Genomic DNA, 12864 nt, shown 5'->3' with positions numbered 1-12864 from the left:
GCGCTGGGGGCGGCGCGCGGGGGGCGGCGGAGCCATGCGGAGCCCGGGCTGAGGGGCCGCGCCTCGCCATGAAGCGGCAGAACCTGCGCACGGCCGCGCTCATCCTCTGCATCTTCTCCTACCTGCTGGTGGGCGCCGCCGTCTTCGATGCGCTGGAGTCGGAGGCGGAGAGCGGCCGCAAGCGGCTGCTGGAGCAGAAGCGCGGGGAGCTGCGCAGGAAGTACCGCTTCTCCGCCGACGATTACCGGGAGCTGGAGCGGCTGGTGCTGCAGGCCGAGCCGCACCGCGCCGGGCGCCAGTGGAAGTTCGCCGGCTCCTTCTACTTCGCCATCACCGTCATCACCACCATCGGTGAGTGCCGGAGCCCGGCACGCCTCCGTCCCCGCGTCCCCGCGTCCCGCCGCCGCTCCTCCGTCCCCGCACAGTTCCGGGCGGAGCGGAGCGGCTCCCGCGGCCGAGCCGGGACGGCTCCGTGGCGCCGAGCTCCGGGTGCGGAGCGGGGAGCGGCGTCCCTCATCTCTGCTGCTGTAGCCGGCACGGCGGGCGGGAGAGCCGGGCGGGAGGCGCTGCCCCTCTGCCAGCTCCAAACTCCGCGCTCGGCCGTCCCAGGAGCCGGCACGGCCACGAATCTCGCTCTGCGTGCACGGGTGCCCGCGGGGAAACGGGCGAATCGGGTCGGGGCGTGGTGGCACCGCGTCGAGCCCCGAGGTGTGCACGCTCACCGGAGCACAGCCTTGGTCCGCCTGCTGTGCCACAATAGAGTAAAACTAAATGGAACGGGGAGCGCCTTAATTCTGAGATTAGCCACGTAGGCGATTAGCATCATTTAATTAATCCGCTGGCACGAATCCACGCACCCCGAGCAGGGCAGGCGGGCACGGGGTCCCGTGCTCACGTCGCTCCCCGCGCTGGGGTCTCGACCGGCTGCAGTGCTTCGGAGGCAGAGCCCTGAGGCCGCGTCCTGCCCTTCCGCGGCTGTGGGACTGGGCTCAGCCTCACGGGCAGCTCGGCACGGGCGGCACACGCCCGGTGGCCGCACTCATTGTGTCTGGCGCGGGCACACGGGGAGATGTGGCACCAGGGGATGAAGCTGCTGAGCATCGGCCCCGGCAGGATGAATGGCCGCAATGAAAACCCCCATCATCCCGTGACAGCTGACAGCTTCATTTGCATCATTTCTCCGTTGGCTGTGACAAACAGTTGCCACGCTTATCACACCCCCCCGCGATCAATCATCCCAGCCCCGGTGCCGTACTTCTGCAACGCCGGCACGCCAGCTCTCGTTACGCCGGGCTGTGCCATGAATCTCAGTTTTAACATGAATGTAGCGGTGTAGCTTTCTAACGCAGCTTTGTCATTTTGAAAGCATCGCTCATGTGCTCTTTCAGGAATCTCTCAGGCTACAACAGCTCTTCTGGATCATTTTATTTATGTCCTTATTGCTCTCACTGCGCTATCTTGGAGCCTAGGACCTGATAATTGCACTCAGTTATTAGGCTCAGATCTGATTTTTATTTTTTTTTGCCATTGCAGTCTCTTTTCTGCTCTGTATTCCATGACATGTGCCACGCAGGAATGAAGTTTACTGGGTTTGGTTGCACGGGTTTATAAACAGACGCAGCAATTAGGGACAAGCTGCTCCCCCCGCACCCTGGCAGCTCGGAGCACGGCGGGGCTGGGGATAAGGCCCTCACATGGGCAGCTCCAGCCCCAGCTGGTTGTCACAGAAACCCAAAGGAAAGGCTGGACGCCTCCTCTGCCCCCACACAGCGATGCTGCATGACTCCTCGCAGCCCGGCACTTACTCACCCCGTTAGGTCAGAGGCCGCTGGTTTCGGTTCATTTTATGTAACTGAGGTGGGCGCGGGATCAGCCAGGTCTGGAGGATGGTGATGAGTACCTCATTAGGCCTCGTGGTATAATTGTGTGTGTTCTTGAGTCATAGCGCAGAGACTTGGAGCGAGGTGGGGAAATTAAATCTCTGAGAGGCATTTGAGGAGAGTGGGAGGCTCCGCTCCACAGCTTAAATACATGGCTGCACGTGGGACCCCTTGTACTCAGCGCTGGTGAGGCTGCACCTCGAGTGCTGTGCTCAGCTGTGGGCCCCTCGCTACCAGACAGACATCGGGGCCTGGAGCGTGTCCAGGGAGGGGCAATGGGGCTGTGAGGGGTCAGGAGCACAATGAGGTCTTATGGGGAGCGGCCGAGGGAACTGGGATGGTTCAGTCTGGGGAAGAGGAGGCTCAGGGGAAACCTCATCGCTGTCTGCAACTCCCTGAAAGGAGGTTGTGTGAGGTGGGGGTCAGCCTCTGCTCCCAGGTAACAGCAACAGAATGAGAGGTGATGGCTTTAAGTTGTGCCAGGGGAGGTTCAGGTTGGAAATTAGGAAGAATTTATTCTCAGAAAGAGCAGTGATGCATTGGCACAGGCTGCCCAGGGAGGTGGGAGAGTCACCGTCCCTGGAGATGTTGAAGAAGTACAGAGATGTGGTACTGATGGACACGGTCAGCGGGCAGTATTGGTGGTAGGTGGATGGTTGGACTTGATGGTCTTAGAGGTAATTTCCAACCGTAATGATTCTGTGATTCTCTCCCTCCCCTGTGCAGGCTATGGGCACGCTGCCCCGGGCACGGATGCTGGCAAAGTGTTCTGCATGTTCTACGCGATCCTGGGCATCCCCCTGACGCTGGTCATGTTCCAGAGCCTGGGCGAGCGCATGAACACCGTCGTGCGGCTCCTGCTCAAGAAGATCAAGAAGTGTCTGGGCATGAGAACCACCAACGTCTCCATGGAGAACATGGTCTTGGTGGGCTTTCTGTCCTGCATGGGGACCCTGTGCATCGGGGCTGCGGCCTTCTCTTATTTTGAGGGCTGGACTTTCTTCCATGCCTACTATTACTGCTTCATCACCTTGACCACCATCGGCTTCGGAGACTTTGTGGCCCTGCAGAAGAACGAGGCGCTGCAGAAGAAGCCGCCCTACGTGGCGTTCAGCTTCATGTACATCCTGGTGGGGCTGACGGTCATCGGCGCCTTCCTCAACCTGGTGGTGCTGCGCTTCCTCACCATGAACTCGGAAGACGAGCGGCGCGACGCCGAGGAGAGGGCCTCGCTCAGGAGGGCCCGCAACGCCATCCACCTCACACCCAAGGAGGACGGCCGCAGTAACAAGGCCATCTTTCTGCCGGCGGAGGACAGGACGAGCCAGATGAACCTGATCCCGCTGGTGCAGGAGGACGCGGAGCGGCAGCGGCGGCAGTCGGCCAACGCGGCGGGCAAGGTGCCGGCCTTCTGCACCTGCCTGTGCTACCGGGCCCCGCTGTGCGGCAGCCCTGCGCCCTCCCACCCCGAGACCCTGAGCTGCCACACCAACCCCGTCTACTACAATTCCATTTCCTACAAAATCGACGAGGTGTCGCTGAGCACGCGGGGACAGAGCGGCTCGTCCCCGGCCAGCACGTTGTCATCCGGCAGCCCCCGGTGCCCGCGGCACCCGCGGCCGCGCAGGAGATCCATCTAGGAGCCTCGTTGTGCTGATGAACAATTAATGGAGGGCTCAGGCCCCTCTGACCTCTCCCATTTCTTCTGCTCCTCCCTCCCAGCTGGCAGCCAGCCCTACACAGGGGACCCTGGGCCTGGCGATGGCATCGCTCCTCCAGCAGGGAGCGAGCCCCACTTACGCACTGTTTGGTTTTCCTTCCTCCCAAGAAGGCTCCAGCATTTGGGTCTGGAAGAGGCCCCCCAACAGCAGGGTGTAGGTTTGCTTTCCCACCTCCCTGCTCTCAAATGAAGGCATTGCTGCCTTGGTCATCGAGCCACGGTCACTGCCTCTTGCCTCACAGGCCGTGTCACATCTGCCAAGAGCACAGCAATGGCCAAACACACGTTAGCAAGTACTGCAGGGCTGAATATGTCCCATAGGCTGTCCCCTGGGCACAGACAAGGCCGCGCCATGCAAGGACAGGACCCTCTGGCTGACATGAGGGATTTAGAAGCCCTGGAGCTGAGCTCCATGCACACACCTGGCAGCAGGTCCTCCAGCATCACGCTCACTGGGACTGCTTGGTGGGAAGCACTGCAGCCAAACCCGTGAACCCACGCTGTGCTGAGGGCTCAGCCCCAGGGAGCTCCTCCCTGAACCATGCAGCCACCTGCACAGGGCCAGGCCACAATCAGGACATTAGCAAAGAGGCTGCTTCCAGCTGGTGCTCCATGCCTTGTCTCACTCTGCAGGACAGCGGGGCTGGGCTCTGGCAGAGGGTGCAGCTCTGCTTCACTTTTTTGTTTTCCCCCAATAAAGAGACATTTTCGCTCAATTCTATCTAAAAACCCCTCCTGTGTGGTTTTCCTCTCCATTTTGCCTCCGGTAGGGAAGGCATGTGGAGTGCCCACATCGGGATGGCTTCAAGGCAGGCTTTTCTGTCTCTTTTTTGTTCTGGGAGGTTTAATAAAAGGTGAACCCAGCTGCTGGTGGTCAAGTGTTTGTCACAAGAAAGGAGCAGACGTGCCCGAGCCCAAAGCCCAGCGCGCTGCCGGGCTCACTGTACCTTGCCATGTGGATGTCTGCGTGCAGGGATGTCCCTGGGGGACACGGGTTGCTTAGTGACTGTCTGAGCCCACCCTGTTTCTGGGAGCTGGTGATGGTCTGAGGGTGGGAGCTGCCATTCAGCCACCCTCTGTGCCACACAGGACTCAGCCCAGGGATCCGCTGGGGCTGGAGCAGCAGCAGGAGGGTGGTGGGGAGCTGAACAGGAGAGATCCACACAGGGGGTGGGAGGCATGAGAAAACTTTTAAGAAATTCTCAGGGGAGAGGCACTCTGCAATCCCTGCTGCACCAGGACTGCAGCCCCACTGATACCCCCGGGGATGCTCTTCCCCAGAGGTCCCCACGTTCCCCTGAACACACATCGCTCTTCGAACTCCCAGCATCCTGGGGCACAGCGCGTTTATTCTGCCAGCAGCACCTTCTGTTCCAGGGATTCCAAATCAATCTCCCGTGGCCAGTGTGACCATGAAGGGTCCCCACAAAAAACAACAGCAAGAGCAGAAGGCTTCTGCCTGGAGCAAAGCCAGGAGTGAGCTCAGCTGTGTGCCTGGAGATGCCCACAGACAAATGATGTCTGCAAATGGCAGAGAGAAATGGAGGATTGAAATTGGAGTGGGTTCAGAGAGAACCTCTCTACTGAGAGCATCGGGAAGGAGTCCAGGCACTGCTGGGATGCAGCAGGCTGAGCTCACAGCATTTCCTTCAGGCACAGAAAGGATAGGCCAGCTGAATTTTAGATTAAAATAATCCAACACACCATAGGAAAAAAAAAAAAAAAGGTTTTTATTGTCACCATTATCAACGTTTTCATTAGCTTAACACTGAATTGTAAATCACTCGATCATTACATATTGTCTGAATAAAACCTACAGACAGGAAAAAAGTACAGCAGAACCCTCCTTCGCCCACAGCCGCAGCACACAGCACACCGCTGCCGGTGTCCCACGCTTCCACCCAAGGCAGCCCCGCACCTTGAAGCCCCCGGGCAGGAGCAGGACCAGCGCTGCCCTTCCCAGCTCCTCCAGCTCTGTGGGATCAGAGCTCAGCGGGCGGCATTAAAAACCTCCAAACTCTTTGGAGAGGCCCCACAGAGCAGCTCAGCTGCCCCCGCTCCTACAGGAAGGCGAGAGGAGAAGCAGCGACTGCATGGTGGCCCTGCCAAGCTATCGTTTGTTGTCTTCTGGAGCAATTCATGATGTAAAAAGGTTGGACCCAATGGAAGCAGCTTTCCCTGGAGGCACACGGAGGCAGCAGCCCACTGCATGGTGATGCTGGGAGGACAGCCCCGTCCCCGCGCAGAGGCCAGCTCTGCGGGCTGCCCGGCAGCATGAGATGGATGCCACAGCGCAAAGAGGGGCTGCAGGCAGCCTTGGGCCTGTGGGCTGGAGTAAGGCCTCGTGTCGAGAGGGAAAGGAGAACCTGCACAGGGAGCAGCGGAAAGCAAAGCCAGCACAGAGGCAGCTCCTCCCATCCCTGCTTTCTCCTGGCTGGCTGTACAGTATGGCATGAGCTGCAAAGAGCCTGCAAAGACCCCCAGCTCCAACCAGACTTGGCACAGAGCACCCCTGCGCTCTGAGCTCAACACTGCCACAAAGTGTGGCTGGGACACTTGTCCCTGGGTGGGTGGCAGGGCCACGGTGGTGCTCTGCTGGGGCCTTGGGGTCCCATTGCCACCTGAACCAGAGAACAGCCTGCAGCTCCCAGCGCCGTGCAGCTGAGGGCACGCACCACGGATTTGCTCCAAATAAGGCCCTAAGCAGCTTTAGGTCCAGGAGATGGAATCACCAAAATAGAGATGAGGGAGCAGCACTGGGTAAGGAACGACAGCCCCAAGGAAAGAATGTTGCAAGATGTAAAGACCCAGGCTGTGTTCGGTGGGAGCTGGAGCCCTATGGGCAGCTATCTGAACCCGTGGTGCCCAGGCAACTGCAAAAACCGAGCCCTGGATTAGCACACGAGCAGGCTCCAGCAGCAGGCCTGACTCCTACCTTGGGGTGCTCCTGCCCATGCTGCTGCCACACACTGTGTGTCCACGCGTCCTTCCTGCAGGACAAAGCCCTCTCCTCTCTGAGCTGGAGGCTACACGATGCCGGACGTGCTGCGTCAACACAAAGCTTCCCACTGGCCCAGCTCAGCAGGGTTTAACCATACAGCAAGCCATCTCAGCTCCTGGGAAGGCATGAAGGGAAAAGCATTAGGTCTCAGCCTCTGTTTGCTGGTGCTCCATAAAGGGCTGGTGCTGGCTGCTCTTCCTCATGTTTGGCTGCTAAAGTGCAAAGAACCAAATGCTACAAGAAACTCTCCCGTTCCTCTCTTCCACTAGGACAAGAGCAGCTACCAAAGGGAAGGGAGGGCAGCAGGCGTCCACACCGTGGGAAATGCCTGAGACTCCTGGGGACAGAGCCTGATGCTGCTGCTGGGGGCTGGGTGCTCCGTGCAGGAAGGTCCCTGCCATGGCGGGTTCCCCAGGTGACCCGCAAGCAGGGGCAGCGTGGCTGCACACACACACACAGACACCCATTACAATATATGTTTCCCTGGACTGCTCTGCTGATGGCACTTTGCATTCACATGGCTCTTTATCCTCCAAGCATTTCACAATCAGCTGGCAATTATTTCTCTCATTACCCACGTGGGTTTCCAGCGTCACTGAGCTGGTGGCCCGCCGGCTGCACGGCTGGCAGGTGGCAACCTCCAGAACAATGCAAAGATGGGCCACAGGCAACCGAGTGGGATGCTGTTCTGAAGCTGTCTTATTTTAGGTACCACAACAATGATAGAGCTGACTTAAAATCCAGTATCCTGATCCTGCCACCTTGTTAAAATCCTTCGCTGAGCTCAGCATCACCTAGCTTTCTGAAGGACGGCCCAGAACAGTCTGCTCCCATCTACACGTCAGCCCCCTGTGATCCTCTGCAAAGGTGCAATCTCGCTGCCTTGGGTGGAATTTTCTAACAAAATGGACAAATACCATCCATGAAATTGACAAAACAACCCACGAAGCCTTTAAATGAGAGCTGTTCAATCTGCTGCTCTGAAATAAACTCCCTTTAGCTTGCCCCTGCTGCCTCCAGGCAAACAGGCAGCTATCGGGCAGAACTCACGTGGCCCGGAGTGCAAAGGCTTTTTTGCTTTATCAGGGCTACAGTGGCAGTGGGAACCGTTCTCATTGAGTTACAAATACTAAATAGCCTAAGAAAAACAGGGTGCTTGAAACAGTCATAAAGTTTATATTGAAACTATTTTTAAACTCTGTAGAATGAAGTCACCTACAGCTGTTTCATTCTTCACCTAAGAAAGATTTCATGTGAATGGGCACATATACTCACAGAGAAGTCTACACGATGAATATTTCTTACAAGGCAACAGCCCAATCTTCATTTTCACCATCAAAGTTAATACGGACCTTTTTCAAAAGTGATGTCATTAAGATTGAAGACAATTATAAACTGTATCAACAGTATGTACTACAGCCTGCAAGTCACAATCTGTGCACACCAAATGGAATAGATTATTGCTTGTTAGCCTATTAGACTTTCTTTATAAAAAGATTTTTTTATACAGAGTACAGGATTATGACAAAACTAGCTAAGTCGTTTTCATCTTGAAAATACAACATCAATTATTTCTCTCAACAAAGGCTCGAATAGTAGCTGAGATTTCATGAACAATGACGAGTATTCACTAATAATTTTATGGTCAGTTCGAACAGAATTTCCTATAGGACTCTTTTCCGGCGTTTATTTACATACGTCTCCTTTCTTTTGGAAAAAGGGTGATCAAATGTAACGAGGAACACAGAAATCAAAAGAATGAGCAAACTCCATACCGAGAACGTCCAACGTTTTTGAAAACGCTAAATTATGCTATCCGTTAAAAAACATACAGCATCTTGTCGTTAAAGAAAAATATTTTTCCTGTTTTAAAATATTACTACCAGCATGTAATAAACTAACTTAAAATGAGTCTCATAAAAAAGTTGTCTTGCTGTCGAAACATTGCTAAACATGCTTAGGTTGAGATTCTGTTAACTGCCTCAACGTCTTAAAAACAGCCCCCGTACAGGAGCCCTGATATACTGACTCCAGAAGACCTGCAAATTTAGAACAGTCCAGCGATAAAGGATCCAGTAGCTAGAAACACGAAATACACACCGTCACCAAAGGAAATAATTCTGCAGTAACCTTTGAATGGTGGCCAAGAAGCGGGGATGTGCTTGGCTGACCAACAGAGGCACCGGGCCATAACCCTGCCTGCCCACGCGCATGCGGGCGCAGGATGAGGACCTGACCTGCAGAACGAGGATCTCGTGTTGTGTCTATGGCATCCCAGCCGTGCTGGGGCAAAGGGAAAGCAACGCCAGGAGACCGGGAGAAGCCGCATTGCTGCCTGAAGAAACGCGGCCACGTTCTGCTCAGCCAAGGGAACTAGAGCCATGCGTGGGGCTGTGCTGTGCTGGGGTATGCAGGGAGAGATGGCTCTGCCTCAGGGACGCGCTCAGCACCACGACTCCCTCGTTTCCCACAGTAACAGTAATGGAGGTAACGCTTAGGGATCAGCTCTCCATTTTTTTCTGCAAGCAGCCTTCCTGTTACTAGCAGAACGGGGCATCTAATGCACAAGGAGCAGGGGGCCAACCCCGTGCTGGGCAGATACTCATCTCTCCTCAGTCTCATCACTCATCAGCACTCACAGACCAGAAACACTATGATGGCTTTTTTTTTTTTTTTTTTTTTTTTTTTTTAGAAGTCTCCTGCTCTTTTTCTCTCCCTCTCCCTCTGTAACTAACCGCTCAGCTCAGACACAGGAAAAACACTCCACTGGGACTAAAGGGGACCAAAGTTTAGCACTCAGCCACTCAGCACCCCAGCAAAACACTCCAGCATACCGGTAATCACAACCAGCACATCACACCACCTCAGACACAAAGCAGCAGGTCAAATTCAAAGGGAAATAAGGGGTTAGGTTTTACAAAAACAAGCCGTTCCAAGCCCAAGATTTGCCTCGGATGCGACACTGGGAGTCTTTACATTGACGGAAAACTAGAAGGCTTCATTTTTAACTGCAATATGCCATGGTCAGTGCAGGAATCATGAGCATGAGTGAAACAAGAACTGAGACCAGACAGTGCTGTGCAACGTGACAGCCTGACCTGACAACCCGTGCCCCAGGGGCACTCTTGGAAGGGCTGTGAGTCCGTCTGCCCTACCAAGGAACACTACCTGGAGTGCGTGACTGCCGTGCCTGGCAGCCAGAGGTTGCAACCTTCACTTACTGCAGAGAAACACGACTTGGAAGTGACTCCAAACACAAGGGAGAATCGGGCTACCACCAGCCACAGAAACAAGGCAGAAGAAAACAGCCCAAAGCAGACTGTTAAAATGACCTCAAAATTCAGAATTTGGGACGCTAAGAAAAACAACACGAGTGGAAATGCCTTTTTTTCCTTTTTTGACCCTGACAACAAACTTTTAGAATGACTACAAATGAATGGAAGACAGTCCTCGGTGTTAAGGAGTCCTGTTTTAACTACACCACTCGTCTTCGAGCTCGCGGCTCTTTTAGAGGGATGGGATTTAGAGACACATTACATTTGCCAGGCATAGAGGAACTGAGCTTTCCAATGGACAATCATTAAATAAAGTTTCAGAGGGCATTTTTTTTGGCATATAAAGTCTTGTACTCCACATGAAAGACTGCAACGTTGCATTCATCTAACTGGACGGAGGAAAAACACGACCCATCGGCTGCTACCAGGAGATAATGCCCAGACAATCTCCAATAGGAAATGTCTGGCATAACTTAGAACAGAAGCCCTGTTTCTCAGTTACCAGGTTTGGAATGTACCCGGAGTACCCCACGGTCCTTTTAAAGACATAGTTATTAAAAGATCCGGTGCTACAAACCACTAAATCTACCTAATCTATTCTAGTTCATACACATATTGTACAATATTGCCTAGTACTCACTACATACCAAGAGGAAAGGATGCTGACTTGAATTACAGTAAATGTGCTTCTTTAAAAAGTATGAGCGCCACAACATAGTTTGACCAGCATGCAACAAACTTTCTTCAGCTAATATATAGAAATTGTCTAATACGATTAGAAAAAATAATTAGTGAGAGGCCAGAGACATATTTCATCAAGGAAATAAAGAGATTTATCTGAAATGCTGAGGCTTTTGCCACTTCAAAACCTATTCATTCTATGTCCCTTCTGCGCCTTCCCTCTCCTTTATATCATACAATTTTATTGTAAGGCCTATTTGTTTTGTATCTACTCTGTAATTTATCTCAATATGATTTAAAACGCCACAGACAAGCTTGGATCAAAAGCAACTGCTTTCACCAACCACCCTACAGTCATGCTTTTACTCTAACAAAGCTGAGGTCCGCATGCAGAAATAAATGCTCTGTGTGCCTCGGTGAGAGGCCAAGGATCTGCTCACTCCTAAACATGATATGGGACCTTCACTTCTAAATCTCGAAGTAAAACATCTCCAAAGCTTATTTTGAAAGTGCAATCACCAAATCCTCATTAAGAACTATGAAAAAAAAAAATCTAGCCATTAACAGGAAATCTTTGGAGATTCTCTACTATTTTGGATAATAAGTGTTTTCAAAGAGGAGATTTTCATTGTCTGAAGGGTCTAGCTTGCCTTTCTCTAGCACGTGACTCTGCTGGCAGAGAATGTGCTTCACAGGTTCACCTACAAGACTCCTTTCCAGTTAGTGTTGCACTTAAATGAAATACACATGCTGTGACCACTGTGCCTTCAGCTTCCTTACCCACTACTGCTCCATACTCTGGGGACAGCATTCCTTCTTTCAGGACATTTGACGATGCTTGCATATTACTGAGAGTGCCTAAAGCAACCTTCTTTCCATGAGGAAGGTTATGTGCTCTCAGCGCCTTCTTGTCAGATGACAGACTCAAATTTCTTTCTTCTGCACCCCTAGAAATCTCACTGTCCTGTGGCAGAATAAAGCAGTCTCGTTTCAGGTCAGTCAATAGCACGACAGGAAGGGCAGCATCTCCAGCAGATATGTACTGGTACAAAGGGGATGAAAGAAGAGCAGGAGATAGAAGACGTGACTGAAGGATGCAGAGCAACGAGTGAGGGTATAAAGATACAAAGCATATCTCAGGCTGCAAGTCTGATGCTCAGCTCCCACCTCTACCAGTTTGGTGGGTTTTTTTTCTGAGCAAAACTGCAGTTAATTAGACTGCTAAACTCAAATTCTGTTCAAACTGCCTGGTCTAAGCAGGCGCCTACTCCCCCACCAAGTATGCTTCATCAGCAGTGTTACACAAGTAATGCAGGAAAGACACTTGCTGGTAATTTGGCACAGTTCAAAAACACAGCAATGACAGCGTCACAGGTAACATGATTCAGTGGTGTGGAACTGATACTAAAGAAAGAATTACAGGTTTCTTTCTTTTTTCTTCTTTCAACGAGATCTTATGAAAAACTCATGCTTCCCTCAAACTTTCTGCCCTTGCTGTTTCTAGGTCAGATATTGGCCTCTGCATTTTTCAGGTACTTTGAGAAAGAATCTGCCTACGAAATTTTGAAGATGCACAGTTAAGAAAAATACCTTCCTTACTCCCCCCAGATTTTTCAAATGCTGCAACTTTCCAGAGTTAATGCTGATCTGAAACAAGGGTCCAAGAATGACAGCGAGAGAAGCGAAACAAGAGGTGTATGTCTAATTTGACAACTAGGACTCATGCCCCATGGCACCTCCTCCACCGACAGAGAGGGTACAGCACCCTCCCCCTTGTCTTCTGTCTAAGGTCACTGGTTTATCCTCCTCTTCCAGCTCCACAAGAACTGATTGAACATGCATTGCGCTTGAGGTCAGAGTTCCAGCAAACAAAACCTTGACAGCATGTTTAAAAAACAAAAGCAGTTCCCCCTTCCTTACTCACTAAGACCTGTCACAGCAGGGTCCCACTGTGCTCTCCAGGGAAAGCTGCGAGGACTGGCGCAGGAGCGGGCCCGTAGTGGGATCCACCATTGAGGAGGTTGGGAAGAGCTTGTACCAGCCAATTGCTAAAGTTGACAAATCCAGTTCTTCCAGGAGGACCCTTGCGACTCCCATGAAGTGCTTGCGCTCCATGCGGCCGTAGTTTCCCCAGACTATCACCTTAGAAACAAGAGGGGGAGCACAGTTAATCCTCAAACTTGGATGACTGCTTGGGAAGCAGCAGTCTGACCAGTCTCTCTATTCCTCCTATGTATCAAGCTTCCCTGGACTTTACTAGAATCCAAGAAGAACAGAAATGTTTACACTACACAGGCATACACAGGG

The 12864-nt window shown here is 52.6% G+C and overlaps 2 protein-coding genes across 10 annotated transcripts in view; one reads left to right on the top strand and one right to left on the bottom strand.

Annotated features, from left to right (window-relative positions):
• KCNK15 (potassium two pore domain channel subfamily K member 15) lies at positions 17 to 4618 on the top strand. Its single transcript, XM_021417057.1, has 2 exons — positions 17 to 351; positions 2607 to 4618. Exons 1-2 carry the CDS (start codon positions 69 to 71, stop codon positions 3518 to 3520), a joined length of 1197 nt encoding a protein of 398 aa, XP_021272732.1. The 5' UTR covers positions 17 to 68; the 3' UTR covers positions 3521 to 4618.
• RIMS4 (regulating synaptic membrane exocytosis 4) overlaps positions 5333 to 12864 on the bottom strand; it is a 51272-nt gene continuing 43740 nt past the window's right edge. For 2 of the 9 annotated variants that reach the window (XM_021416729.1, XM_021416733.1), the window contains one exon: positions 9263 to 12699. In XM_021416729.1, coding sequence (XP_021272404.1) covers positions 12481 to 12699 — 219 coding nt within the window. In that variant the 3' untranslated portion in view covers positions 9263 to 12480. Of the gene's footprint in view, positions 6717 to 9262; positions 12700 to 12864 lie in introns of those variants that run through there. The other 7 variants (XR_002444209.1, XR_002444211.1, XM_021416731.1 and 4 more) reach the window with 6 other exon arrangements.

The sequence above is a fragment of the Numida meleagris genome, chromosome 19 (assembly GCF_002078875.1).
Source record: "Numida meleagris isolate 19003 breed g44 Domestic line chromosome 19, NumMel1.0, whole genome shotgun sequence".
Lineage (NCBI taxonomy): Eukaryota > Metazoa > Chordata > Aves > Galliformes > Numididae > Numida > Numida meleagris.
This window is presented reverse-complemented; position numbering and strand designations above follow the sequence as displayed.

What these genes read in the sequence shown, in the direction of transcription:
- KCNK15 (XM_021417057.1), top strand. Translation starts at nt 69, where the DNA reads ATGAAGCGGCAGAACCTGCGCACGGCCGCGCTCATCCTCTGCATCTTC. An exon ending in CACCGTCATCACCACCATCG is followed by an intron (nt 352 to 2,606) that starts GTGAGTGCCGGA and finishes TCCCCTGTGCAG; the next exon opens with GCTATGGGCACGCTGCCCCG.